This window comes from Gossypium hirsutum, chromosome D12, assembly GCF_007990345.1.
Source record: "Gossypium hirsutum isolate 1008001.06 chromosome D12, Gossypium_hirsutum_v2.1, whole genome shotgun sequence".
Classification (NCBI taxonomy): domain Eukaryota; kingdom Viridiplantae; phylum Streptophyta; class Magnoliopsida; order Malvales; family Malvaceae; genus Gossypium; species Gossypium hirsutum.
In genome coordinates, this window is record NC_053448.1 from 61,242,236 (window position 1) to 61,270,195 (window position 27,960).

The 27,960-nt window shown below is 31.4% G+C and overlaps 5 protein-coding genes across 8 annotated transcripts; 1 reads left to right on the plus strand and 4 right to left on the minus strand.

Moving 5' to 3' along the window:
* The first annotated feature begins 5,543 nt into the window (after positions 1-5,543).
* Positions 5,544-11,112, plus strand: LOC107947323 (dnaJ protein ERDJ2A). Of its 2 annotated transcripts, none has more exons than XM_016881951.2 (11): positions 5,544-5,665; positions 6,113-6,374; positions 6,496-6,591; positions 6,727-6,847; positions 6,957-7,063; positions 7,167-7,384; positions 7,864-8,041; positions 8,145-8,264; positions 8,991-9,077; positions 9,432-9,542; positions 10,108-11,112. In XM_016881951.2, exons 2-11 carry the CDS (start codon positions 6,189-6,191, stop codon positions 10,933-10,935), a joined length of 2,052 nt encoding a protein of 683 aa, XP_016737440.1. In that variant the 5' UTR covers positions 5,544-5,665; positions 6,113-6,188; the 3' UTR covers positions 10,936-11,112. The 2 variants fall into 2 exon arrangements, with proteins under 2 accessions (XP_016737440.1, XP_016737441.1); XM_016881952.2 differs by having other exon boundaries at positions 5,588-5,665; positions 6,116-6,374.
* Positions 11,113-11,459: 347 nt separating this feature from the next.
* On the minus strand, positions 11,460-13,139 carry LOC107947325 (protein SAR DEFICIENT 4). The gene has a single exon (XM_016881958.2). The coding sequence runs from the start codon at positions 12,577-12,579 to the stop codon at positions 11,590-11,592; it is 990 nt and encodes a 329-aa protein (XP_016737447.1). The 5' UTR covers positions 12,580-13,139; the 3' UTR covers positions 11,460-11,589.
* Positions 13,140-13,165: 26 nt separating this feature from the next.
* LOC107947324 (DNA-directed primase/polymerase protein) lies at positions 13,166-18,165 on the minus strand. 2 transcript variants are annotated; one of them, XM_016881957.2, is made up of 15 exons: positions 17,922-18,165; positions 17,403-17,548; positions 17,048-17,217; positions 16,770-16,916; positions 16,620-16,671; positions 16,244-16,418; positions 15,973-16,055; positions 15,605-15,814; positions 14,880-14,996; positions 14,488-14,632; positions 14,214-14,321; positions 13,934-13,999; positions 13,728-13,856; positions 13,600-13,658; positions 13,166-13,475 (listed from the first exon to the last, which is right to left on the minus strand). In XM_016881957.2, the coding sequence occupies exons 1-15, from the start codon at positions 18,001-18,003 to the stop codon at positions 13,392-13,394; spliced, it is 1,773 nt and encodes a 590-aa protein (XP_016737446.1). In that variant the 5' UTR covers positions 18,004-18,165; the 3' UTR covers positions 13,166-13,391. The 2 variants fall into 2 exon arrangements, with proteins under 2 accessions (XP_016737446.1, XP_016737445.1); XM_016881956.2 differs by having other exon boundaries at positions 13,600-13,856; positions 17,922-18,162.
* Positions 18,166-24,157: 5,992 nt separating this feature from the next.
* LOC121224386 (heavy metal-associated isoprenylated plant protein 12) lies at positions 24,158-27,390 on the minus strand. Of its 2 annotated transcripts, none has more exons than XM_041107634.1 (3): positions 27,368-27,390; positions 24,784-24,859; positions 24,158-24,680 (listed from the first exon to the last, which is right to left on the minus strand). In XM_041107634.1, the coding sequence occupies exons 1-3, from the start codon at positions 27,371-27,373 to the stop codon at positions 24,355-24,357; spliced, it is 408 nt and encodes a 135-aa protein (XP_040963568.1). In that variant the 5' UTR covers positions 27,374-27,390; the 3' UTR covers positions 24,158-24,354. The 2 variants fall into 2 exon arrangements, with proteins under 2 accessions (XP_040963568.1, XP_040963567.1); XM_041107633.1 differs by lacking the exon at positions 27,368-27,390 and adding an exon at positions 24,940-25,231.
* LOC107947322 (heavy metal-associated isoprenylated plant protein 12) lies at positions 26,574-27,497 on the minus strand. The gene is made up of 3 exons (XM_016881950.2): positions 27,368-27,497; positions 27,174-27,249; positions 26,574-27,070 (listed from the first exon to the last, which is right to left on the minus strand). Exons 1-3 carry the CDS (start codon positions 27,371-27,373, stop codon positions 26,748-26,750), a joined length of 405 nt encoding a protein of 134 aa, XP_016737439.1. The 5' UTR covers positions 27,374-27,497; the 3' UTR covers positions 26,574-26,747.
* Positions 27,498-27,960: the final 463 nt, after the last annotated feature.

The window sequence follows — 27,960 nt, forward strand, 5'->3', positions numbered from 1 at the left end:
TCCCCTCATTTGTATCAAATCCATTGTAAGTTGAATTCTTAAGAGTAATAGAATTTTTTAAGCATTTACTCAAACACTTTGCGTGCGTTCTTTCTGTGGTTTCTGTTGTTTTTTTGTAGCTTCTTTTGGCACAATTGCTTTCACTAAATAAATTGGTGCCTTAAAGGAATTCTAAAGGAATCCTCGCTTTTGGGAGTAAAGGCTGACTTAGGCGAGTTTAGAGCGAACGGATCGCCTAATGTTGCACGGATCACGAGACGGAATATTTAGTCCCGTAATACTAGTCCCACTAGCACCATCCCAGAGTGAACATATATAATTTTTCTATTTTACATATATAGTCCCTGCGTGTTAATACCAATAAATTTCGATTTATCAATATATAGCAGGAACAAACCATATTTTGACCTTTGTTTTGTTTTTGGAGATTAAGAAAATTCATGATTGGGATAGTGTAAATAACGGCTCGGCCTAAATATGGGAGGGTTTGGGTAAAAATATAGGCTCGAAATATGGGCTTGGATAAAAAAACAAGGCCCGTTTAGAAAACGGGCAGGGCCTCAGGCACAACTTTTTTGGCCCGATCCCGGCCCGCCCCGGCCCGGGCCGATATAATAAATATATTTATTTTTTAATTTTTTTAATTTTAAAATATTTTTAAAATACTTTTTTAATTTTAAAATATTTTAAAAAATACTTTTTTTAATTTTTTAATTTTAAAATATTTTTAAAATATATATATTTTTAATTTTTTTAAATAAATTTTTGATATTTTATTAAAAAAATGGGCCGGGCTCGGCCCGGGCTTATGATTTTTTCCCGATCGGGCCTGGACAAAATTTCAGGCCCATATTTCGGGTCAGGCCCGGGCCACAATTTTTATGGGCCCGGCCCAGCCCATGAACACCTCTAATGATAGATAGCATCTTACTGTCAATGATAGACAACATCTTACAGGTCAACATATCATTTTTCTATTAGTACTAGTAAGTACCAGTATTTATATGTTCAACCATATTACTTCAAATTTATCGATATTTTAATAAATATATATTGAATATAAATATATGGAAAATATTTACAAATATTAAAATTTTGAGATTAAATAAATATTAAATATTAAATGCTTATTAATAGTAAACTTTAGATATACAATTGGTTATTTAACAAATCCAAATAAACAAGAAAAAATATCATTCATATATTAACAAACGTTAAATTTTCATACATTTTTTGGTGATTTGACAAATAAATTAAATTTTAGGACTAAAAGAGATAAATAAATTAAATAGAGGGCTAAAATAATTTTTTATAAAATTAGAGAGCCAAAAAAAAGCATATTGCAAAAAAAAGCACAATAATAATGTAAATAATGACCGATACAATCTAATTAATGTAAATAATTATTTAAATAAATAATAAAAATTTTACATTAATAATAAAAATTTTAAAATATCGTGATAATATTATTTTATTGAAAAATTATGATTTGATATATTTTAAATAGTTCCATTAAAATGAAATAATTTAAAACTTCCACTACGTATAATTTTAGACTAATGTCTTTAACAATTATCCTTCATTCTTACATCACCGTTACAATCACGTTTAGGGGTGTGCAAAATTCAGGTAAAATCGAAAAAATTCGATTAACTGATCGGATTCGGTTAATCGGTCGGTTAACCGAAATTTTTTGGTCGAGGGTCGGTTAATTATTTTTTAATTTTTCGGTTAACGGTTAATTCGGTTCGAAATCGGTCGATTAACCGAATTTTTTCGGTTTAACCGAAAAAAATAATAAATAAAATTATAATATATAAATAGGCCCACTATTCACCTAAACCCAATCCAAACCCAAGTATCCAACCTAATCCAATTACCCAACCCAACCGAATCATAAAAATTATAAATAATTTAATAAATAAAAATAATTAAAACTAAAACTAAAGTCTAAAAGTCTAAAAATAATGTAATTATGTAGTGATTCAATTTGGTTAATTCGGTTAATTTTTAACCAAAAAATAAAAAAAATATAATTTTCGGTTAATTCGGTTAACCGACTGAATTAACCGAAAAAATTTTGGTTCGGTTATTTTTTTTGAAAAATTTTCGATTCGGTTAACGGTTAAAAATTTTGAAAGGTCGGTTAATTCGATTAATGTTAGTTCGGGTCTGTTAACTGATCGGTTAACCGAATAAACACCCCTAATTACGTTTGAATTTAAGTACATATCGCACAACTGATTTTAGTCTCGTAATTACAATAGCCAATCTCACTGTCACTACTATTTCTAATATCACCGAAATTAATCTTTTCGTCCATCTAAATTCATAGTTTTAGCTTGATTTGTTCGGGGTTAGTGTGGTAGAAGTTGAGAGAATTTGGGTTGGACTAAAATGTTATTATATGTACAAAGACTACACTATTTGACTAAATTTTCTTGAGTTACTTTCAATTGGGTTTAGATTAGATTTAGAAAAAAGAAGAAGAAAAGAAGAAAAACTCTATGAAAACATAGCTATCATATGCCCTTTTTTTGTGGAAGTAGGATAAGATGAATGATATGACTAATGTGTACTAAATTAGCATGGATCATGCAACCACAGAAAGTTGTGTGGGTTTGGCAATTGATTTAACAAAGAAGATAGTGAAAGAAAAGACTAGAAAAAGGAAAGAAGGGTAATGTATGTATATCTTTTAAGTTTTGTGGGTTTGGCAGGATGACCTTTAAAAGTGTCACTAAAAAGAAAAGGAAGCCAAATATATGACAACATGAATGTAGCATTACTTGTGCCCCCAAAAAATCAATCTCTCTAGATTTTATGAAAACGATTTTTTTAATCTTGCTAACTTGAATTGCCAACACACATATCCAACGCAATTTTTGTCGTTGAGTTTTTGTATGTCAACATAAAATACACGTGGCACGTCATAAGTTATTATCTGATTATTCTGTCAATCGTATTAATTTTTAATAGTATAAGTGGATTAAACTTTTTTTAAAAATAAATTAATTTAACTTTTAATCTAACATATAATATTTAATTTATTATTTTTTAATACAATAACCTTCGTACTACTTTTACCGGTTAAAAAGACCGAATGTTTGAAGAGGTATACACGTAAAGTAAATCACATCGAAACATTCTTGGCCTTTGTTTGTGCTTTTTCCATCACGGTTTGTACGTACCAAAAATGGAAATAAATTACCCAACTTTATGTATTTCATAATATACCCAAAACTTTTCACTGTACCAGACCCAGTTGAAGTCTATGCGGAAGCCAATCGAGTAATGATCAATTTGCTAAACACGAAAAAGACCAATATATATATCATATTAATATATGTATTATTTTCAGGTCAAAAAGTGAAGTAATAAACAAAAAGAATAAATAAATTTTCATATCGAGGAATAAGTTAGGTTAGGATGATCTTAAAAATTAATGTGTTTAAGCATTAATAAAATTTTGTCACACCATTAAATTTTAAAGATATGAAATTATTATTATACACTTATTCGTAGAGAAATTATTTATGGACCCTTCCTACCACATTATTCATGGTCACTTTTTAAATATTTAATTACATTTCAACAAAATTTTCTATGTTATTGACACATAATTTTAGTAAATTTTTTACCTTGAATTTTGAATCTAGAATCCGAACCCTAAATCCAAAACATGAAATCCCGAGCTCATTACTCGTAACCCCAAACCATTGAACTCAAATTTTAAACCTTAAATCTTGAACTCGGGTTTCAAGGTTTAAGGTTCGAGTTCAAAGTTCGGAGTTTTATATAAAATAATTACCAAAATTACGTGTCAATGACATGAAAAAAATTACACAAAAATTATTAATTTTTCTTTAAATTAATTGCACAAAAATAAAAAAATTAATTTATGAAAGAAACAAAATGATTAAAATTTACAAAAAAAAAAGAAAAGATATTTGTTTATAATTTAAAAAATTAATTATTTGAAGTAATTTAATTAAAATTAAATTAAGTTTAAAAAAATATTAGATATAAATAAATGTACTCTATCATCTTTAAAATTTAATAATATAATACTATTTTAAAAATTATACTTTTTTTGAGGATTCTAATATAATTTATTTTCTTCACAGAAATAATATGTTAACATATTAGATTTATGGTCTTGATTGATTTTTTCTTTTTCATTTGTTTTCATCTGAAGGCGGTTGCAATTGATCACCCATAGGCCGTACTCCACAGTCCACAGCCACCTCTTAAAAATCTTCTTACGTTTAATTTTTAAATAAAAATATTAATTTTAATATAATTTTAATTATATTTTAAAATCTATCCTAAATTTTTGAATAAAGGTGGATCCAATTTGTAGCAGAGCAGTTGGGCGAATTTGATATCACCCTAAAATCTTATGTCATGTAATTTAAAATGTTTTTTTTAAGTAAAATGTTGTTATATAATTTTTAAAATTAAAAGTTTTTATAACATCTATTTTTTATAATATTCATTTTTCTTTAGATTTTTTTTAATTATGTCACATAATATATGGCATATCGTTTAATGATTAAATTAACAATTTTAGTAATAAAAAATACCTTATTAGTATAACATTGATAGATTAAAAATGTAATTAAAATGTTTTAAAGTTTGAGAACCAATTTAAAATAAGGGCCATGGGTTAGAGATATTTGGTTTAATTAACTCTGATATATGTTATGGTTGATTAATTTTTTAAATTTTAAATCATGAAAATTAGTATCACTTAAGTATATATGCTGAGAGTTTAAGAGTACAAAAGCATACAATGTAATTATTAATACATGGTTGAGTAGTTATAAGATAAAATCAAATCAAAACAAAGTGCAAACAAATGAAGAATTGGACAAAATCTACCTATAGTAACTATACATGGTAAGATCGAAAATTTACAGGTGACATTTACGTATAGTAAGACTTGAATGTATATTTAAGTCTCAGCTTTTCCCAACAAAGCTTTGACAGTATTAGCCATAATCGTTTATATATTACGGTCATAACTACGTTGTCTGTCTTATTTATATCCCTTTTATTTTTGGAAATCACCTTAAACTATTATATTATACAATGCAAAGGTAAAAGTATTATAGAGGACATTATATTAAGAATTGAATTGTATGTTGTAAATTTTTTTAAAAATGAGTAAATTAGTACATATGTATTAGATCAAACACAAACTAGACTTTCTATTAAAAACTTCATCTATTTTTATTATTAAAAACGTGTCTCTATACACGTCATGTGTAACTGATCGGTTATGAATGAAATTTTAACTGGAAAGACTAGTTACTGTTTGATTTAATGTATAATGATTAAGTTATTTATTTTTTAATAAAGAGAGTAAGATACAATCTGAATCCTTATTATAATACACGAGTCACCATAATACTCTTACCCAAATACAATACTACTAAATCAAAAGGTGGTCACCATATTTTTAAAAAAAATTTAATATGACAATTAATAACCTTAGTTAATGAATTTTCTCGAAGGCTAAATTGGGAAAACTACACCAAACCCTGCCCAATACAAAAGCCCAAGAACATTGCTCTCTAGCACACATTTTATAATTTTTTCTCACGCATCCTACACAAAGTCGGCTCTGAAGCAGATCGCGATCTGAAATTTAATTTCGAAGGTTAAATAATTTCTTTTATCCCTTTCATTGTTCTTTTAGTTTTATGTAAATATGTTGAGATTTTACGGGTTTTTTTTTAAATTTCCAATAACCATGAATGATATATTGCAGCTAGAAATTTTATTCGAATTGTAGCTAATTTCCTGAAAATTTTGTGCCAATTTCAGATTTTAGGGTTCTTTTAGTGTTTCCTTTTTTTTTGTTAATTTTGTTATCCTAATTGGTTTGAGTTAATTAGCTGTTGGTCGACTTTGGCGGTGCTAGCAGCTCTGCTCCTTTGGCTTGATTCCTTTTTAGCTACCAGATTTTTCATTAGTATTGGTTTTTTAAGTTTTTCCCATAATTGGCGACTGAATCTATTTATTAAATTTAAACGAACATTTCGGATTTTTTTGTGTAATTGATTTTTGCTCTTTTGATAATTTTTTTTAAAATTAATTGTCGTAGAAGGAAGTGTAGCTTATGCCAGAGTTGCTGACTTTACCAGTAGCTGATTAGAACTTGTTTAAGGTAGAAGATCGCCATGGCTGCTTCAGAAGAGAATAGTGCATTGTTTCCGATTTTCATTTTAACAATAATGGCACTGCCTTTGGTGCCGTATACAATACTGAACTTGTGCCGAGCAGCATCCAAGAAAACAAAGGTAATTCATTGCCAGTGTGCAGAATGCTCTCGCTCAGGGAAATACCGCAAATCCATATTTAAGCGGGTAAGCTCTTCTGTTGCCACTTCAATTCATTATTCAAAATTTAACTTATGGGGAGTTTGAACTTTTTGTTGGCATTATGGTACATCCTCATATTTGGAATTAATTGGTCTTATTCTTGCAGATCTCGAACTTCTCAACTTGTAGTAACTTGACTCTGGTGCTGCTCTGGGTCATCATGATATTCTTGGTTTATTACATCAAGAGCATTAGCCAAGAGGTAAATGCAATTAGTACAGTATGAGTCTTGTGTAAGATTCTTTGGCTCTTATCTTGCTGTTAGAGTTCCTTTGGTTGTCTTATGCTTCTGTAATCATTGAGTTTAAATCTCTACTACACTGTTTTCTTTATTCAGATTCAAGTTTTCGAGCCTTTCAGTATACTTGGGTTGCAGCCTGGAGCTACAGATTCTGAAATAAAGAAAGCATATAGGAGACTTTCTGTTCAATACCATCCAGATAAAAATCCAGATCCAGGTTGAAGGTGTTTTAGTTGTGTAGTTATATGAATTCCTATAGATTAGCAAGAAAAGGCATTTGAATGATAACATTTATTCATTAATAATTTAATTATATCAATTTTTAGAGGCTCACAAGTATTTCGTGGAGTACATAGCCAAGGCTTATCAGGCTCTCACAGATCCTATATCCCGTGAAAATTTTGAGAAATATGGACATCCAGATGGAAGACAAGTAATTTATCTTTTAGAATAAGAAGCTATGTATTTTAATTCTAATTATTAAGATAACTAATCCTCTTTAAGAGTTAAGACAATGCCATATCTTTTTGGTGCAGGGTTTTCAAATGGGCATTGCTCTTCCCCAGTTCTTGCTGGACATTGATGGAGCATCTGGGGGCATTCTCTTGCTCTGGATCGTTGGTGTTTGTATTCTCTTGCCGTTGGTGATTGCTGTCATATATCTCTCTAGGTCATCAAAGTATACCGGAAACTATGTCATGCATCAAACTCTATCAACTTACTATTATTTCATGAAACCTTCTTTGGCCCCAAGGTACTTTGTCACAATTAAAAATATTTATGATCACTAATTGCAAACTCTAGTGAATCAATTAGTACAGATGGGGTGGTTACCAAAAAAATGCAGTTAGTGTTAACCATGTCAGCAAGATTTTTTTTGGAGAGTGGGCGCTATAGTTAGGAAATAGTGATGTCCCTTCTTCTTTCTTAATTTTTTTTAGTTACATAAGCACTTGTTCATTGAAGCTTTCATTATAATCATCTTGTACCTTGTGTTTTATGAAGTTATTGGTGTATTCAAGGATCTTAAAAAATATGTATCGGGCACCATTACTGAGGCTGCTGAATCCCTCCTTGATTTAATGTTAATTTGAAATCTGATACCTATAGTTTTTAACCTTTTCTGATGTCTAGTTGAATTCCATTTTTAATCCGCTCACTGTATGGATTTGTGGAGTTGTTTGTGTAATTCTTTACAAAATGATTTGATAAAATATGGTACCTGGTTTACAGCAAAGTCATGGAAGTCTTCATTAAGGCTGCTGAATATATGGAAATACCAGTTCGTAGGACTGATGATGAACCTCTCCAGAAACTGTTTATGTCAGTTAGGAGTGAGTTGAATCTGGATCTTAAGAACATTAAGCAAGAGCAAGCTAAATTTTGGAAACAGCATCCTGCTATAGTGAAGGTAATTATCTGCTGAGATTTATCGGTATTGAGAAAATCAAATGTAATTATTCTGATTCCTGACTAAGCTACTTATGGTTTCTTTTGTGCCATTTTCTATCTAGACTGAGCTGTTGATTCAGGCACAATTAACCCGTGAATCAGCTGCCTTATCTCCAGCTCTACTTGGTGATTTCAAGCGCATGCTAGAACTTGCACCTCGACTCCTGGAAGAATTACAGAAGGTCAGATCTAAACCTTCCTATCATTTCTGTCTGAGTAGACTTCCAGGACTGATTATTATACAGTATCATGTCTTGTGAACATGTTCTAGACCTTCTATACTCTATGTACTTTCTGCAAAACCCAGGTCTCAAATGAAAAGATAAAAGAAGCAGTTTATGCTTCTTCTTGCTACTATGTAGACACAACCATGTCCATGGGTGGATGCTGTGAAAATCTTTCATATTCAGAATAAGAACGTGTAAGATTGTGTTTGGCTAATAGAAACTACTGTCTGTTTAGTTAAGTAATTTTCAAGTACACAAGAAATTAATCATATTGAATAAAGTCATGTGTGGCTATGTGCATGATGACAGTGTTATTTGAAAAGTCAAAACTTGCACTGTCTAGGGATTTTGGATATTTACGACCTTAAGAAAATTCACTGAAATAGAGAGTCAGATGGGCAGATCAATTCTGGAGCGAAGGAACAAATTATAGACAAATGTATAAGCAGCTCTATGAAAAACCACTGCAAACAATTAGTATTACAAGTAATCAAATTTAAGTATGAGTTCGTCTGGAAGATAAAAATAGGCATTCTTACTCACGGTACTAAGTTGTCATGCTTTAGCCTCCTAGCTTGTATTTTATATGCTTATGACTTTTTCTTTGTTCAGATTGATCTCAGATATATGTATCTTTCATGTGCGATTTCTCTGTTATTAATTATGTATCCTCTATTGCAGATGGCACTTATACCTCGTACTGCTCAAGGTCATGGATGGCTGAGACCAGCTGTAGGAGTTGTGGAGCTTTCTCAATGTATTATTCAGGTGCTTATCTTGGGAAATTTTGCTACTGCTTATCATTTTTAAGTCGTGCATAAGCCTGTTATTAATTTTCATCTATTAAAATTCTGAGCGCAATATTATAGCTTAAACTATTTTTGAAATAATTAAAGTTGGTCTAAGTATGTCCTCCCCTTTTTGCTTTGAACAAACATTTCCATTGTCATATTCAAATCTCTTAATTTTCTCAATGTAAGCTCAATTGCATTGTACCTTCTAAGGTTTTTATTTTTTAATATACTAGCTCGGAAAAATTAATTTATGAGATAAGCTGCAATTGCCTTATTTTTTAGTCCATATTAATGCTTGGAGTTATTTATGTTGATTGATGCAACACAGGCTGTTCCACTCAGTGCAAGAAAGGCAACTGGAGGATCTAGTGAAGGCATTGCATCTTTCTTGCAGCTGCCACATTTTAGTGAGGCTGTCGTAAAAAAGATAGCTCGCAAGGTAAGTCTGAAACTTTTAGCAGGAATGCTACTAAACATTTCACCTTCTAGGTCTAGCTGTCAATTGTCAAAGGAGCTAGATCTCAACAAGCTTTCGTGCATTCTTTTTCTCTATGGTTGAGATATTGTAAATTGATGTTGGACTTGGACTTGGACTTGGGCAATATACCCAAAATTTTGATATCAGTTGTGCTCTAGTCTAGGTTTTTGCCATATGCCATTTTTTTTGCTAAGCTTTGCCATATATTTCTAGTTTTGCATTAGTTGGAGTACTTAGAGAGAGGTTTGATCTTGTTTTGTATTAGTTGGATTACTTTGAGTAACCGATCTTCGTGGCTCTTAGAAAGTAGCAAAATGATAAATACATAGGAAGATACTACTCATTTTGGGAGCTTCAACTGAATCTTTCCGTTATTAGACATAAATGGGGTATCCGTACGAACAAAATAGAGAGAACTGCTTGAAGGTTTTCTTTCTCTTAGGCCCCTTCCCCAGTTTATATACATATTTATTTTTTGTTATTTCCTTTGATCTCATGGTTAGGAGTTATTTATTCTCTGTTACAGAAGGTAAGAACGTTTCAAGACCTTCGAGACATGACTATGGAGGATCGTGCTCAACTTCTAACTCAAGCAGCTGTATTTTCTCCCGCTGAAGTACAAGATGTTGAGATGGTATTGGAAATGATGCCTTCCTTAACGGTTGAAGTCACATGTGAGACCGAGGGTGAAGAGGGTATACAAGAGGGTGATGTTGTGACAGTTCAAGCTTGGATAACCCTTGAGCGCGGCAATGGCTTGATCGGTGCTCTTCCCCATGCCCCCTGTTTCCCATTCCACAAGGAAGAAAATTTCTGGTTCTTGCTTGCAGATTCTGTCTCAAACAATGTATGGTTTTCCCAAAAGGTGAGCTTCATGGACGAAGCTACAGCAATAACTGCCGCTTCCAAAACAATTCAGGAGACAATGGAGGTTTCTGGAGTAAGTGCCAAGGAGACAAGCGAAGCTGTCAAAAGAACCATAGAGAAGGTTCGAGGTGGTTCCAGATTGGTGATGGGCAAATTCCCTGCCCCAACTGAAGGAAACTACAACTTGACTTGTTTCTGCTTATGCGACTCCTGGATAGGTTGCGATAAAAAGACAAACTTGAAGGTTAAAATCCTGAAAAGAACAAGAGCCGGCACTCGGGGTGGTCTCGTATCGGAAGAAGGACCTATTGTGGAGGATGGAATCGAAGAAGAAGAGGAGAACGAAGAGGACTATGACGATTATGAGAGTGAATACAGCGAAGAGGAGGAAGAGGAGAAGGATACGAAAAAGAAGGGCCCTGCTGCTAATGGTGCAGTGCATAATAAAGGCTCAAGCTCTGAAGGTTCAGGCTCAGATGAGGAATGAAACAAATAAATTCCAATTTTCATTTAGAAGAATAAAACCCTACTTTTTTTTTTCTCTTTAAGAATATCCTTTTAACTTTTTTTTAAATAGTGATTAAAACAAGGAGGATACTACAGGGATTAGACACTAGTGTATTATTTTTAAAAAAAATTAGTTGGATGTGTCGGATTCGTGTTATTTTGAGTTGAGTTCGGTTGCTTTAGATTCGAGTTTAAAATTTAAGTAATTTAAGTTTTTCAGATTAGGTGAGTATTGATTTCAAACATTTTTGGGATTGCAATAGCTTCAAGCTTAGATAATCCAGATTGCTTATCATATCATTTTGAATTTGGAAATGTTTAGATTGGAATTAGACTGAATTAGTTGATTACATCCGTTGGATCAAAAACCGATAAAATTGGTTGAACTTAAACTCATTAAACCGAAATTTGATCAATTAAACTGAAAATGAGGGATGTCATCGGTTCAACCACTTTTAAACAATGATTCGAGGCAATGCAACAAATGCAAATGGCAGATACGAATTAACCCTAAAGCATGAAAGCTGAATTATTTTCATTCATAGCCATCTTAAAACAAAAACAGGTTCCATACCTATCATAACACACAACAACAAAAATCAAACCAAGAGCCCAGAAAAGAAAAACCATGTCTTCAACATTTATTCTTCTTCATACAAGTCTCATACACCAATTGAGCAGCCAACAAATCCACAACACCCGAACCAACAGATTTAAACACAGTAATCTCTTCACAATCCTTCCTCCCAACTTTCTTCCCTTCAATCAACTCCACTAAATTACCCCCAACATCTCCTTTCCCGATCACTCCTCTTTCAAAAGCACCTACCAATTCCCCAGCTTCCACAAGCGCCGCTCCATTATCAACATAAACTCTCCCTCTTTTAATCGCTTCATCATCACATTCTTTCATGGTTTCCCTGAACGAGCCCACTAAATCCAAATGAGCTCCATGTTTCAACCTCTCACCTTTAACAAGCGGCGTTTCAGCATTCGTAGCACAACTAATAATATCACCTAATGGAACGATTTCATCTAACGATTCATTGGTTTCGAAACTAACCCCTTTGAATTCGTTGCTTTTTTGTAGAGTTCCGGCTAAATCGATGGCTTTTTTGATCGTTCTGTTCCAAATTATCACTTTTTGTAAACTGGGGTTTGATGATAAATGGGCTTTGATCAAATGAGGTGCTAAAGCACCTGCACCGATCATGATGAGGATTTTGCTGTTTTTTTTGGCTAATATTTTGGAAGCTAAGCCTGAAACGGAAGCTGTTCTGTAAAGGGTTAAAAGGGTTCCGTCCATTGAAGCTAAAGGTTGGCCAGTGGTGGAGGAGAAGAGGACGTAATTAGCGTGGATGCCGGGTAAGTTGATGGTGGAGTTTTGAGGGAAATGGGTGACGAGCTTAACACCTATGTAAGGAAGAGATGGGGCTGAAGACCAGGAAGGCATGAGGAGGAGAGAGGAGGAAGGTGAAAGAGAGTAGTGTTGGCGGATTGGGGTGTTGATGGCGGAGGAGACGGTGGGGAGAGAAGAATGGAAGTGTTGGATTAAGGTGCTGTGGGAAAGGATTGAGTGAAGAGAATCGGAGGAAATAAAGATTGGGTTAGGATTCGATGCCATTAGTGAAAGCTTTGGTGAAGGATGGAAATTGGGGGAGGAGGGGAAGACCAGATAGTGGTTGAAACTTGGGGAAATCCCACCAATTTGTCGATTTAAAAGGGAAAATGATGTTGAGACGTGTCAGGTGTATAAGATTGGTGGTACCCAGTTGTGGATACGACAACCATCAGCCGCCTTCATCGAACTGCTAGCAGAGCCAAAATGCAATTCGGTTCAGAATCGCGGGTTGGCCGGTTTGGTTCTACTTCACCAAATTTAGGGTGAGTTTGGATGGGTGGTGCGTTTACCTGCGGTTAGTATAAAAACAGCGGTGGCGGTGAGATTAGATACTGTAGCGATACTGTAGCGTGAGACAAAAAGTAAGCTAAACGCACCGCACCCAATCGCCCATCCAAACCCACACTTAGATGGTGTCAGCGTGCGAATTGAGTTTGTTTTTTAGCTTTTTTCTCGAGTTTTTAGGCTGTTTGATTAAATTATATTCAAATTAAGATTAACTAAATACTTAAAATAAAAATCTACCCTACAATTATCTTTTTTTACTTTCAAAATATATAATTTCACTTAAATAATGGGCATCAACTTATCTAGTTCACAAATATCTCACTTCCAACATAATTTTACAAATATCAAAGGAAAAAAAAGAAAGAACTTTTCTTAGTCTCACGACTCTACCTCTTATGGATGGTGTTATAACTATCTAAATATGTATGTACAATTACAATTTACAATCAATTTGGTAAAATTCGAGCTATTTATTCGAATGTGTTAGACATGAATATTTTATCAACTATGTACTTTTAATCCTTAAATTAACCCGAGTGCGTAAGTTCAACCTGTGTTGCAGTCCTTTCCGCTGCCATCCACCACTCATCATCTTCGTCATTCATATTCTCCTGATGGTAAAGTGATTTTAGGAAAAATTAGTAAATAACATTGCTTCATTATAATAAGGTAAGATCAGCAACATAATCATCATAAAGAACAGTTGAAAGTTTAGTTTGTATCAAGTAAACTAACCGTGTCATCAAGCATTAATCTTTCCGGCTTACTTTCGATATGGTCTGCAACTTTTATAGCTTCAAGCCACCATGAATCTTTAGTACAGTAGTCTAAATCACCTTCGTTACTGTAAAGCAAAACTCTACCTTCGTCATTGTTGATATATCGGTATTCAAGATTGTTACTTGTAAACCACCCGTCATCACTTGAATCAAAGAAAAATGAAGAATCAGGAACGCAATCTGTCGGGATTGGACGTAGGGGAGATCGGTAACCTGCGATCATCGGCAACATTGCAAATTGGCAGTCATGCATAGAGGGGAAACTAATGGCAATGAGTAGTTTCTCGCACCTTTGCAATCGGGATCGTAACACTTCTGGTAATAAGCTGCCCTTCTCATATCAACAACATACATAACTGAAGCAGTACAACAAAGATGAACTTTGTCACATACACAAATATATCAACTGCAGCATACTTTGGTAATTAACTTTTTAATACTCTACGGGTTTGACGGTACCGAGAACATAAAAGATAAATATGATAACGTATGGCATTGATGAACCTAATAATTATAACTAATATTGACAATTTGGTTCTCATCTTGCAGATTAAAATAGAAGAAGTGTACCATGATTGCTCTTATGCTCTCTACCAATTCGTTCACAGTATCGATTTCTCAACATGCTGTAGATGACTAATCCGTATTCAGAGAACCAATACCAGCAGCGTATTTTCCCTATAATGCAAATTTAACCGGGGTAATCAGTATTTGATTTGTGAAGGAAAAAAGATAACAAATTTTTTTTGTTAAGCGTTGTGAAATCATGGATTAGACTATCCCCCCAGATTACTGAAGCATGCTTGATTCATTTGCTCTTTAAGTTAAAAGTACATAATACAACCTGGTACATTGTCGGTGGAGGCAATCGATACTATAAATTCATCCAAATAAGGGAAGGGTGACTTTCCCGTTTGGTATGCTGTAGAAACATCACTAATGCCAGTGTTTTCTGGAGCTCTGCAATATCTTCCAAAATTACTAGTTACCTGCATAACAGAAGAATTCGGATGGTGAACAGACAATGTCTCAATACAATAGTAAAATAAAGAGGACATAAAAGCTTCTGTATAGTCAAGATGTGAGGGTAAATGCTGATTGCTTTGAAGTTTGGCTTTTCTTTTGAAACCAAAAATATTGGAAGTTGCAAGTAAATTAATGTAAAACGTATACTAAGACAGAAAAATAAACGACAATGTAGTACAATGATGAAACCCAAGGCAAAGGTCAAACTACCTCTGTCTCAAACTGCAGAGTCTTCACACAATCTAGTTCCATTTTGCAGACCAAAAGCTTCGCACAGTCATCATCCATTTTGCAAATCAAGGATGTCATGAACATGTCCTCCTCACCCTGTTGTTCAACGAAATATGTTTATTCAAAATTAATGTTAGAAGGCAGCTCTATCTCTTAAACTATAGCAGTTAGCTTCTGATAAGGAAATGAATATTTTGGTTTGCGATTCTTCATGGAGTGTCATCCTACAGCACCAGTGTTCATTCAACATTTCCATGGCTGTAAAATTCTGAACAATGCATATTTTTGCACCAAACATTAGTTGTTGTTCTTTAAGGATAAGCAAGGATAAAAATGGGAATGAGATCTCCTTAGTAAACAAAAGCAAGCCCTGGTAAGCCAATGGGACATGCCATCATTAGGAAAATAAGATATTGAATAAGATATTGAGAAAACAAAATATAAATAGTAACTTTTACTAACTTCCATACAATTATGATTTATGCCCATTCTACTGGCATGCAAGGATAAATCATGCACTAAAGACATATATCAATGGTCACAGAGAAATTTTTTAGAAAATTTTAATAAATTTGCAAGTACTGTATATGGAGCATCTTTTCCAACATGCATGAATACACACACAAAAAGCAGCAGAATTCCTTGTCAAGAATTAAAGTCACTGCAATATAAGTTTTAAGATTCAAGCGAGTAAATTAGCATACCATGTCCTTACATTTGAAACGCCCAGTAGGTAAGAGGAAGGAATTCTTTCCTGCCTTAGATGATAGAGCCAGGCGAAAGCAACGATTTCTAGAATAGACAGCAGTGTCCACAAAAAGTTGGTCAGGTGAATCAGAGGTTGAATCTTTTTTTACATATAACTTTTCAAATCTTTCATCCGTTTCCTTTGCACTTGCTATGCGTGAGCATATCTGATAAATGTCAACAACTAGTGATAATGGTTAGCATTTTGATGCATAAGAGTAAAAAGGAAAGAAAATTAACTATAGCAGGTTTCCCCTGATGGTGGCAACAAAACAATGCTATATATAACACTAATTAACACAGTTAATTTTCAAGTAAGGCATACCTCTGCAACAAATGCACCCACATGTGAGTTGTCCTTAAAAGCAGTCTTTGGCATCCGCATGATCAAATGGCGAGAAAACTTCTCTGCATTTGAGTATTTATACCAATGCGATATAATTTTAAGAAACAAACCCCGGTATAAAAGCAAATCATTTGTCTTGAAAAAGTAAATGATTTGATGCACATTTCTATGATGTTCGCTGTTCTTATCAGAAGTACAAAGATATCACAAATTCTAAGGGGCACAAATCATAGACACCCCAGAACGGTACCTTCAGTAGAGGAATCAAGCTCCACCACCCAATCCTGATTTCCATTGATAGAGTATTTTTCAAGTAAGGCCTCTAGAATGACAGAAATCAAGAGATCAACCATTTCATCTCCATCCCTTCCCAAATTGTCTCTCTTATTGAACTCCAAATCAAAGTACAAGTGGCACGGGAAACCCTAGAAACAATGCAGCCACAATCAATAAAATAATGTCAATGACAAAAAAGAAGAGTCAAACATCTCCTCATGGTAGTTTCAGGTTTTACTACTCAAGCACAGACAAACTGTATGAATGGAAATTGGCTAGAATGGAAAACTGACATCATATAATATTACACATGTTCATTCAATTACGGACAGATGTGTAGAGATTTCTACCTCCTGAATCACTTCATAGTGATGGCGAAGTTTTGATTCCATTATTTTGTACCTGGAATGACAGGATAACAAAGCAACAAACGCAGAGTTTAAAAGGATAATTCTCATGAATAAATCAAATCTGAACAGGCAAGAAAAAATAGTAAAGACCTCTTCCAGAACTCCTCATATGTAGAAGCAAGATATCTTCTTTGTCCACTATAGTGATCTTGATAACTAAAAACATGTGCATTTGCATGTACTTTAGCAAACTTTACTGCTTCATCCTGTCTTGGAAATGTAGCCCATACTTGTGTTCTAAAGAATGAGTAACAAGAGCCAAGTCAATAAAAAAAGAATAATAAGAAAAGAGACAATGAATGCTTTCTAGTCAAAACAGTTGATGTAACATGAATCCTAGAAGTGCTGAAATAGAGTCAAACAACTACCTTAAATTCGATTTTTCTTGTTCACTGAGATCAATGTGAATTTCACGTAACAAGCGCAGCAAACTCAATGGTCTTTTTGGAGGAACGCCATGTGGAGACCCATAAAATATAACTGGCGAGAACTGTTTCCCACGGCTAAATTTTCCTGGCTGAGCTGCTGTTGAAACACACTAAAAGAAACATGAAGTTAAGTCAATTTCTACATTAATATAGCAAAGAAAAACCGATTTGTCAACAAACAAGTCTAAGTTAAAGAGACTACCATTCAGGACTCTGTTTGTCCCAAATACACAAATCTTGCATAACCAGTAAACTATAAGTTTAAACAGAACAAAGCCAATTCAACTTAAAATACCTTCTCGACAGAGAGTTGTGCACTGGTTGCAGTTGCCTTTCTTTGTTCAGATAGGGAAGGCGAACAAGGTGACGCGGAGACCTTTCTGGTTGAATTTCCTTGGTTCATCTTGCTTCTACACCCTTTCCTTTCCCTTACAGCAGATTCTAGTTAAAAATAAATCAAGACACTTTATTATTCCCTCTTTTGCTTTTCTTTAATTTGTACAAACACGTTAAAATCAAGTAAATTTGCAGTGGACTAAAATCGGTACCAACTCGTTCACTAATTCGATAACCAATGATGATGAAGATTGCAATATATTGCCCTAAATTGAAACTTTTTTACTAATAAAATTTGAAATTCAATAAAATACAACGAATCTCTCATAAACGATTTGATCAACTATCACGCTTCATGAAAATCATCGTCGACTATCGGATTTCAAATTTTGCAGTGTAATTCACTTAACAAATATACAAAAAATTGGGGGAAAACACACACACACACAATATTAAGGAAAAAGGGAGAGGAACTTACGAGGAGGAGAGATGCCACACTTGAAACATTCGAACAATCGATCAACGTCGTCCATTGTGCTCGCATTTCTCTTCTTTCCCATTTCTCTTTCTGTTTGTTTTCCTTTACTTTTTTCCCTCCACTGCTACTAACTCAGCGGGAATTTAATTTTTCAATCTCGCTGCTAACTTTAGTGGAAATCCCTAACGTTCTTTTAATTTTATAGTTTTTTTATGAATTTTTTATTGTTTTCCTTCATAAATTTATACCAAATGTTAAGTCAATTTAAATTAAAGATGAATGTATCACTTAAAGTTTACAATATATTTTTTCTAAAATTTCACTTTATTCTTCCTTTAAAAAGCTAAATTTTCACTTCACCAAATTTGACTAGCGATGTTTTAAAAAGAGACCAATTATTATTTTTTAATAGAAAATTTGATTAAAATTTTAAAATTTTAAACATAACAACCTGACAAATCTACATCATGCTAATCAGTTTGAAGTTTTATGAATTGTTTTGTTATTTTTTTATTGTAAAAAATATAGAAATATATATTTGTTAAAAATTTTAAAATAACATGATGTTTTTTATGGGTTTGGCTCGAGTTCAGGCCTAGAATTCTTTTGGCATCTCATAGACATGTTTAATTTTAGATAATCATGATTTTTTAACTTGTGAACCAAAATTATTCAAAATACCATGATTGAAATTTTTTTTTGTTTGTCGTACCACCAAATATAAATTGACACAAATAATTATTGTTCTTTTTAAATCATGATGAATACCTTGTTTTTTCTTGAAATAGGATAATTAAAATTTGACAAATTCAAATAAATGAATTAATTTGTTAATTTATTAATTTCCCATAATTACCTCACCGAGCGAAGCCACTAAGGTGAAGTAAATGAGTTTCGTCAATAGTTCCTCAAATTGGGTCAGTTCAAGTGAATCAAATGAGTCTTATTTAATATGTAGACCTCCATGAGACATTTTAATTTGTAGACCTCCATGAGACATTCTTTGTGCCTTGGTCACTGGCTTCAAGGTGTGACCTGTGACACATACACATGTAGAGGTAAAACTAGGAATTGTATGATGGAGGGTCAAGACAAAACTAAAAATTTTGGGTGGTGGGGTATAAAGCTAAAAAATTTGCATTAAAATGTACTTTTGAAGGTTGAAATTTACAATAGTTATATTTAAAACAAGCTAAAAATGATTATAAAAAATCACAATAATAATTTTTTATTAAAAATAGTAATACCAACCCGATAAAAGAGTAGGGAAGAATTTTTTTTAAATATTATAATCATTAGATTTTAATGGGTCGGTATTGTTATTTTTTTAATAATTTTTTTATAATTTTAAAAATTTCATAACTTTTGTTTATAGTTTTTATGATTTTTAAATAATTTTTAAACTTCAAAAGGGCTTAATTGATTTTTTAAAATTTGTTATTAAGCCCCTTTTAACACATTAGTTTTATTAGTTTTAAAATTTTCTAATTTACCTCCAATATAAGAGTAAAGGTCAATTTGAATAAATGTGTAAATGTTGAGGGCTAAATTTATTGTTATACCTTATATATAAACACAACTTGACGGAGAGACTATTTTGTCGACCCATCTAACATGCAGGAGCTAATTTCCCTATTTTTTAAAATAAAATAACTAAAACGCAATCAATGATATAATATAAGAAGTTTTGTGTTACTTTTACCCGTAAACTACAAATTATTATTTCAGTTTGGGTAATTTTATCCATGGGTTGGGTGGTTTGCTCAAATTGATCGATCCAACCCGATTTCGATTTAATATTTATATTAGATTTAATTATAAAAATATATGTTTATTAAAAAATTAAAATAATATGATGTTTGTTTATGGGTTTGACTCGAGCTCTAGAATTATTTTGGAATCTCGTAGACACTTTTAGTTTTAGATAATCATGGTCTTTTAACTTGTGAACCAAAATTGTTCAAAATATCATGGCTGAATTTTTTATTTTTCCGTACCATCAAATATAAATTGACACTGATAATTATTGTTCTGTTTAAGTCTCGACGAATACCTTGATTTTTCTTGAAATAGGATAATTAAAATTTGACAAATTCAAGGAAATAAATTAATTTATTAATTTTCATAAAATAGAGAGTTTAACTTTATAATTAAACCATGAGAATTTAATTTTATTTTCACGTTCGCAATTAAATAAAATAATTTTAAAAAAAAACCATTTTAATCCTACCTAATCCTCTCTTTTTTTCCCTCCCTAATCACTAACAATATTTTTATCTTGGAATCTAATGGATCTGAAGAGTTATAATATGCATAAATATTTGGATTATGTTAATTACCCAATTGTTGTGATGGATCCAATGCTTCTTGTTTTAAATTTTTTTTTAGGCCAAAATCGGATGTTTAATTTAATAATGTTAATGATGCAGGGTTAAGTGTGCAGTGCATTCGATTTAGACAGCATCAGTATTGCTATGAGGAACGTATTTATTATTATTTTAAATAACCAAAAGTTGTTTTATATAAAAATTAGTCCACAAGTTCGCTTCATTTCAAAAAAATAAAAATATAAGGACCAGTTTTAACAATTAGAAAATATAGAAAAATTATATTAAAAAAATGAAGAAAGGAGAAAAACAAAGGGAAAAGCAGAAGATAATGGAAAAGATAAAGAAGAAAGTTAAAACAACATAAAAGAAAAAAATTAAATTGTTCGAAATAAAAAATACGAGGACCGATTGTATAAATTAACCTATTTTTTTTGTTTGAAATGATGATTTAACGTGTCCCGTCAGCTTACCGTTACACCGTTAATGACATTTAAGGATTCAGTGACTAAAATGTTATAACACGATAATTTAAGTAACTAAAATGTAACATTTCAAACATAAGTAACTAAAATTTTACCTGCGATAAATAAAAATAATTATTTTAATAGTTTACTTTAAAAAATAATATCTTTTTAAAAGTGTAAAAGAAAAATAATGTTAAAGTGTTAACTTTTTGGATGAAATTTAGACAAAAAAAAATCAAAAAGCTCTCAACTTTTTTTCCTTCAACAATATGATTTCATTGTCTAATTGTCCTCACACCTTTAAATTTATTAGATTTCAAAGGAGTAGGAAGGTTGGTTGAATGGATTAATTACTTTAAATAAAAAAATAAAAATTAAATTAAATAAATATGTAAAAGTTAAAGATAAAATTTATCATATAACAGCAAAACGAACATTTAAATTACAGAAATTTATTTATTTATTTTTTAAAAATAAAAAATAAAAATTCAATCCAAAATATAATAAAAAGATTGTGTAATACTTGGCTGCCATTATTGACTACTACACTTATTATTTTAAAACAAATTAATCCATCATTCATCAATGCTGAGACGAGGGATTGATTGCGACCCATTCAGATTTCTGGGATTGGAGAAAATAAATTATGGACACTTTCGAAAACAATGGGCACTAGTAAATGCCAATTGGGTCAATCAACATCGGTCTCGTTGCTCCTTCTTCAGTGATTATAACACAAAATTTACATCTTTTTTAGTGTATTCAACAAATGTTCGAATAATTATTGCATCAATATCGTTTTCATTATCGAATAAAAAAAGTTACATGAGTTAAGTAAGATGGTAAGGGTCTCTTTTATTCTAACTCGTGATTAGAGGTTCGATCCTTGCATTGAGTATGAAACAATTTTAAAACTTGTGGCCAGTATCTATCCCTTTAATGAGCCTATAAATTATTAAAGATTAATTATTAGACTTGTTCCAGTAAATACCTTAAGAGATAAAAAAGAATACATGAATAATAAAATCTTATAAAGTGACTTGATATATATTTTCATCTCATTAAAGTTGTTCAGGCTCTCGAATTAAATTGTATATTTTTACGATAATAAAAATATAATTTTATCATTTTAATAGTCTATATCTTTATAATTTTTAAAAGATTAAATCAAATTTTTATCGTTTTTTAGGGGCAAAGTGTAAACTTATAATTATTGATTTAAAATTTTATAAATTATAAAAAACTTAAATTAAAATTTTACTATTTTAGGGGACCGTGACTCACCTGGGTCTTTTAGTGTAAGTTTAAATGGACGATGCGCCTACCTATTATTAGTGTAAAAATAACGATAATAATAAAATTAAATACTATAATATAAAATAAAAAAATAAACTAAACGCGGACCGTAATACTTAGCGACTTGGGGACTGAGAGACACCATAGTGCTATCCCGTCTGTGCTTACAATGTTTGTGCAATATTTGACTTGCCAAGTGATAGTACAAGACAATAAATGAGCTATCTATATAAAACACCAAAAACCACAATTATTGTTATGACGTCACGTGGAGCAGAGGAGGGAATGAAGATAAAGATGGAAAGGTTCCGCTTTCAGATCTTTTTCATCAAAACGTGTTCTATTTCGCTTGCTTTTCCTATTATAGCCTTTGAACCAATCAACACGTAATCGACGAAATTAAAAGAAAATTAATTGATTTAACCCCAAAAAGCCTCTAAAACTATCCCTCCATTTTTTAAACGATTCGTTAATTAGTCATATTTTCATATCAGTTTGGTTTTAACGTAAGATACACTTAAAAAACAAAGCAAGTTATAGTCATGGTTTAATTTAGATATACAGATAAATTTATTTTATAAAGTTTATTTATTTTTTCATTTTAATTTTTAATTTTTGGGGTTATTTAGGCTCTCGACCTTTAAAAATGAATCTAATTATTTACTCTTTTCACGTATAAATTAATTAAACTATCAAAATTTTAATGATATTGACATGACAACTCACATGACATTTTGCATATACTTCATTCTTAATATGAATAAATTTTCTAAAAGTTTTTATTAACTTTTTTGAAATTTGTTCGTTTTTTAAAGTACTTTTTATAAATTATACGTGGATTGTCACACTAGTGGTCACATCAATATTGTTAAATTTTTAATAGTTCAATCAGTTTTTCTGTCCAAAACCGAGCAAATTGACTAAAATTTATCAGTAGAGAGCCAAAGTGACAAAATAAATCAATTTTAGAGGCTAAAATTATCATTATACCTTTAATTTATAACATGTTTATTTTGAGTACTACGGTTTCTTTTTAAATAAGACTAAAAAATTTAAGATATTTTTGAACACCTTCATATTTAAGTTGTCAATATAATAAATACACACTATTTACAATTCCATCGATGTGTTTTAGGTTAGATTTGGGTGATGCTTAATTCTTAAACTAATGACAAGACTATAAAAAGGCTTAATTGGTACAATAATATTTCTTCGAGGCTTTAATTAAAGTGTTTAAAAGTTTAGAGATCAATTTAAAACAGGTAAACTACACCTAAGATCATTAAACTGTTAGTAATTTTATATTTTGGTTATTCAATTTCAAAAAGTTACAAATGATCACTGAACTATCTAGAAGTTTTTATTTAAGTCACTGACTGTTAAGTTTTTTTTTCTTTAAGTCGGACTAGCGAGCTCAAAACGACAATTCAACGACTATTACGGTGAATCAGTATCAATTGTAAAGTAGAGGAACATACATTAAATCTAAGTTGAACCGATGGTCAGTGACATTTAAAGTTATTCATAAAAAAACTAAATTGTAGAAAATAAGAAGAATTAGAGTTTTCGATTGGCGCAGGTAGTTTGAACAAAAAAGGCCATACAATAACAAATTTTAAATTTCAATGACTTAAATAAAAAATTTTCGAATAGTTTAGTGACTATTTTGTAACTTTTTAAAATTATGTATCTAAAACATAAATTAACTAATAATTCAATGACCTGTAATTTCCCATTTAAAATTTGTGTCAAGCGGAAAAGTATATATTTATATATATATCGTAGACCAAATCTCAACACCTTTCAACGCATCCTTCAAATTGGGATTTAAATAATTATTTTACTAATTTAATGAATAAACCAGCTAATTCAATTATTATTGTATGCATCATCACATATAAAATTTAAAAACTCACCCTTTTGTGCAAATTCCTGGTTACCTAAGCAGAAAATGATGCAACAAGAGTTTAAAATTGAAAAAAAGTAATTACCCTCACCAAGTTGGTTTTGATCATTTCTATTTTCTTTACATTCAATTTATAAATAAATTGATAATACATTTTTGAACTCACGCTCTTTTATATTGATAATAATATACGTGCTATTCGAAATAAAACTCAATCCATCGTAAATAAAATACTGAAAATTAATAATTTTAATTTTCCATTACTAATAAAAATAGAATACAACATATGTGAGAACAAAACTAAAATCAATCCACCATGCTGTACAAAAACAGAATTTAAAAAGAAAAAAACCAATCCAAAATGTGTTTTATTTTTTTTCATCTTCTTCTTCATTGAGTTTTCCAACTAATATATGTATATATAAAGAACAAAAATTTTAGCAGATAACACAACCAGCCGGATCTTCCTCCACACTTTTACCGTAACTGTAATAATCGGGTACCGGCGGGTAGTACTGGGGCATTGAGGGGTGATAAACGTACTGTACCACCGCGCCTTTGGGCGGATCTTTGCTCGTATCCGCCGGTTTTTTCGGTTCGTCTTTCTTGGGCTCATCTTTCTTCTTCTCCGGCTCTTTCGCCGGTCCGACCGAGACTATTTCAGTGTAACATACCTTCCTTAGTTTCCTTACTGCCACGACTGGATCAACGTCTCCCGTGAGTGTGAGTTTTTGGTCCTTGTCCAGGGCAACTGATTCAACCCCTGCAACCCCCCAAAAAAATTCAGTTAAGTTAGTTTTTTTTTTTGTCTGGCTTCAAGATCTGGGTCTTTTAAGTTGGTGATAACAGATGCAAATATACAATACCTGAAAGACCAGAGGCTGTTTTCATGGCTTTCTGTCTGCATTTGTTGTCGTGAAAATCCAATTTCAGCACCACTTTCTGTAAGAAAACAGAACCAGTTTCAGTAAACATATATATATATTATGTAAGAATACAAATTAAAGAAATGGAAATCTAACCTTCATTTTCAAGCTTTGGAGATAATTTGTGTAACAAAGATTGAAAGAGAAATAGAGGGGGAAAAAAGAGAGAGGAAAGTAGACGTGTAGGAGAAGCTTTGGGTTTGACGGGAAATAGCTGAAGGTTTTTGCGAACTATATAAGGAGACAAGTCAAACTGAAGTCAAGTTATACACATGGGTGCTTCGTTCAGGTTCGTGGAAGATACGTCGACGAAACGACGTCGTTTAACGCAACCAACCTTTTTGAAAGCAAAAGGGCCGCCTTCGGTTTTGAAGGAGAAAAAAAGGTCGCTTTGAAAAATTGATAGTGGAAGAAGTTTCTATAAACCTTCCACTTTACTCGGTTTCTATAAAATTAAAACAATATAAATTGGTTAAATCAATTTAATTTTAAATTTTTATTTATTTATCGTTTATTAATTTCAAGCAATTCGTTCAGAACTATTCATTTTTTTTTGTTTAAACTAATATATCTGAGTTTCATAATCCAATTGATCTGATTCCATTCTAGTAATATTGCAAAAAATGTTTGAGATTATTGAGATAAATTAGATTTAAAATTTAATAATTTTAAATTAAAAAAAATTAAATATTAGTGATTGTATAAATTATGCCGAAACAAAAAAAAAATGAATCTTATAATACAATTGATGGAACCATAATTTAAGGTCAAATTCTGCTTTAGACCTTTTACTTTGCATAAGTTGCATATTTAAGGTCGAATTTTGATTTAGTACTTTTACAATTTAAAAATTTTAGCCATAATCAAATGATAACCATTAAATTTGTGAAGTTATGCTATTTTTAAAATTTGACGTGTCAAACTTATTATCATATGTGTAATGCTATGTCAATTTGTTATTTTTACATATTACTTACAAAAAATCAATTAATAGATTTAACTACTGCCGTTTACATTAAGACTAAAATTTTGGAATTCAAAAGGTACAACCACTAAGAATGATCCAATTGGAAAATGTGAACTAAATCTACAACTAATGCACAATACAGGACTAGTGGCAAAACTTAACCAAACAGATTTAATTGTTACCATATGGTCAAGACTAAAATCGTTAAGCTTAATGGTTATAACATTAAAATCGTAGTATTTTCGTTAAAAAATGATTTTATTCTTTTTAAAAGATTAATGGGTAAATTTAATTTTTTTAAATAAGAATTAAATTGACAAAATATGACAACTGTAATTTATTGTTACGTTTGTCTTCTTTTTTGAAGATGAAAGTATACACACTTGGAAAATTTTACGTAAAAAGTCCTTAAAGTCTCTCTCACTTTTGAATTGGGCAATTTAGTTTATTTAAAAGATAAAAAAACTTAAAGCAAATTATTCCCTACCAAATTTGGAAGTGAGCAATTAAGTATAGATTAATCATAATGTTAATATCTTTAGTCAATTGTGCATAAATATGATTGGTATAATAATAAATTTAACTCTCAATATTTATATATTTTATTAATTTGATATTGATTTTAAAAAAAATTGTGCGTTAAATTTATTTTATTATGACCAAATTGATAGAATGTATAAATTACAAGAGCTAAATTTGTTATTAATCAAATTTATGTAAAATTGATGAAAAATATAAAAAAAATACTATCACAATCATAAAATATCCAAAAATAGTAATTTAATTTCCCATTACTAAGAAATTACAGCATCTGTATTCTGTACACCCAAAAACTTAACAGTAAACCCACCATACCATACAGAAAGGGAGAAAAGAGTTGTGTTATTCTTCTTCAATCATATAAAAATATGAATTTGATAATTAAAAACCCAAAACTTTAGGAAATAACGCAACCAGGTGAATATTCCTCAACAGGTGCACAACAAGCATAATAATTGGGTGCCGGAGTGTAGTATTGTGCTGTTAATGGGTGGCATATCATTGGATACGGGTACGTTACTGTATCTTCTTTCTTAGAATCTGGTTTCTTTGGTTCCTCTTTCTTGGACTCTTCTTTTTTCTTCTCCGGCTCTTTTGCCGGTCCCACCGAAACTATTTCAGTATGGCATAACTTGCCTAATTTCTGCGCTGCCTTAACTGGATCCACATCTCCCGTTACTGTCAATTTGTGGTCCTTGTCTATTGAAACCGACTCAACCCCTGCAACAACAACAACAACAACAAGAACCAGTTAGTTTTTTTTTTTCTGGCAATGTTCAAGATTAAGGGTTTGCCGAATTTGTGGTAATAGATATAATATTACCTGAAAGCCCAGAGGCTATCTTCATGGCTTTCTGTTTGCATTTCTCGTTGTGTAAATACAATTTCAACACCACTTTCTGTAATAATAATAATTTAAAACAAAAACAAAAACAATACCAGTTTCCGTTTCAGTATTTTTTTTTTTGAAATTGCACAATAACTGAAAGTAACAAATTAAATAAATGGAAATCTAACCTTCATTTTCAAGCTTTGGGGATAAATTTTTAGCAAAAAATTGAAGAAAATGAGATGTAGAGGTGAAGCAGGTTTGGCTTTGGGAATGATGGAAAAAGGTGTGAGTTTGAGAAATTTATAAAGAGCCAAGTCAACCTTTAAGTCAAGTCATTGCCAAAAAGTCGTCGCTTCCTACAATCAAATCAACCCCCTTTTTTTGAAATTCCTCCTTTTCTGAAGAAGCAAATATCTATAAAAAAAAACATGGAATTTTCAAACTTCTATGAACCTTCTACTTTACTTGCCCAACTAGAACACTCTGACTGTGATATATAAATACAATTTGTATGGTTGATATTAGAGTTGAGTATTCGATTGAGTTAAGTCGAATCGAATAAATAAATTTTAAGTTGACGAATTATATTTTAGTAACCGAACTCAATATATTAACTTAGACAATAAAATAAATTATTTCATGCAATTTGGTCATTTTTAACATTTTTATAAAATTACCCTTAAAATTTTACTTTTATTCAATTCAGTCCCTGAGCCTACAACATGCAAATTAGTCATTTTTAATGCAAACCCATTCTATCTAAATATTCATATATATT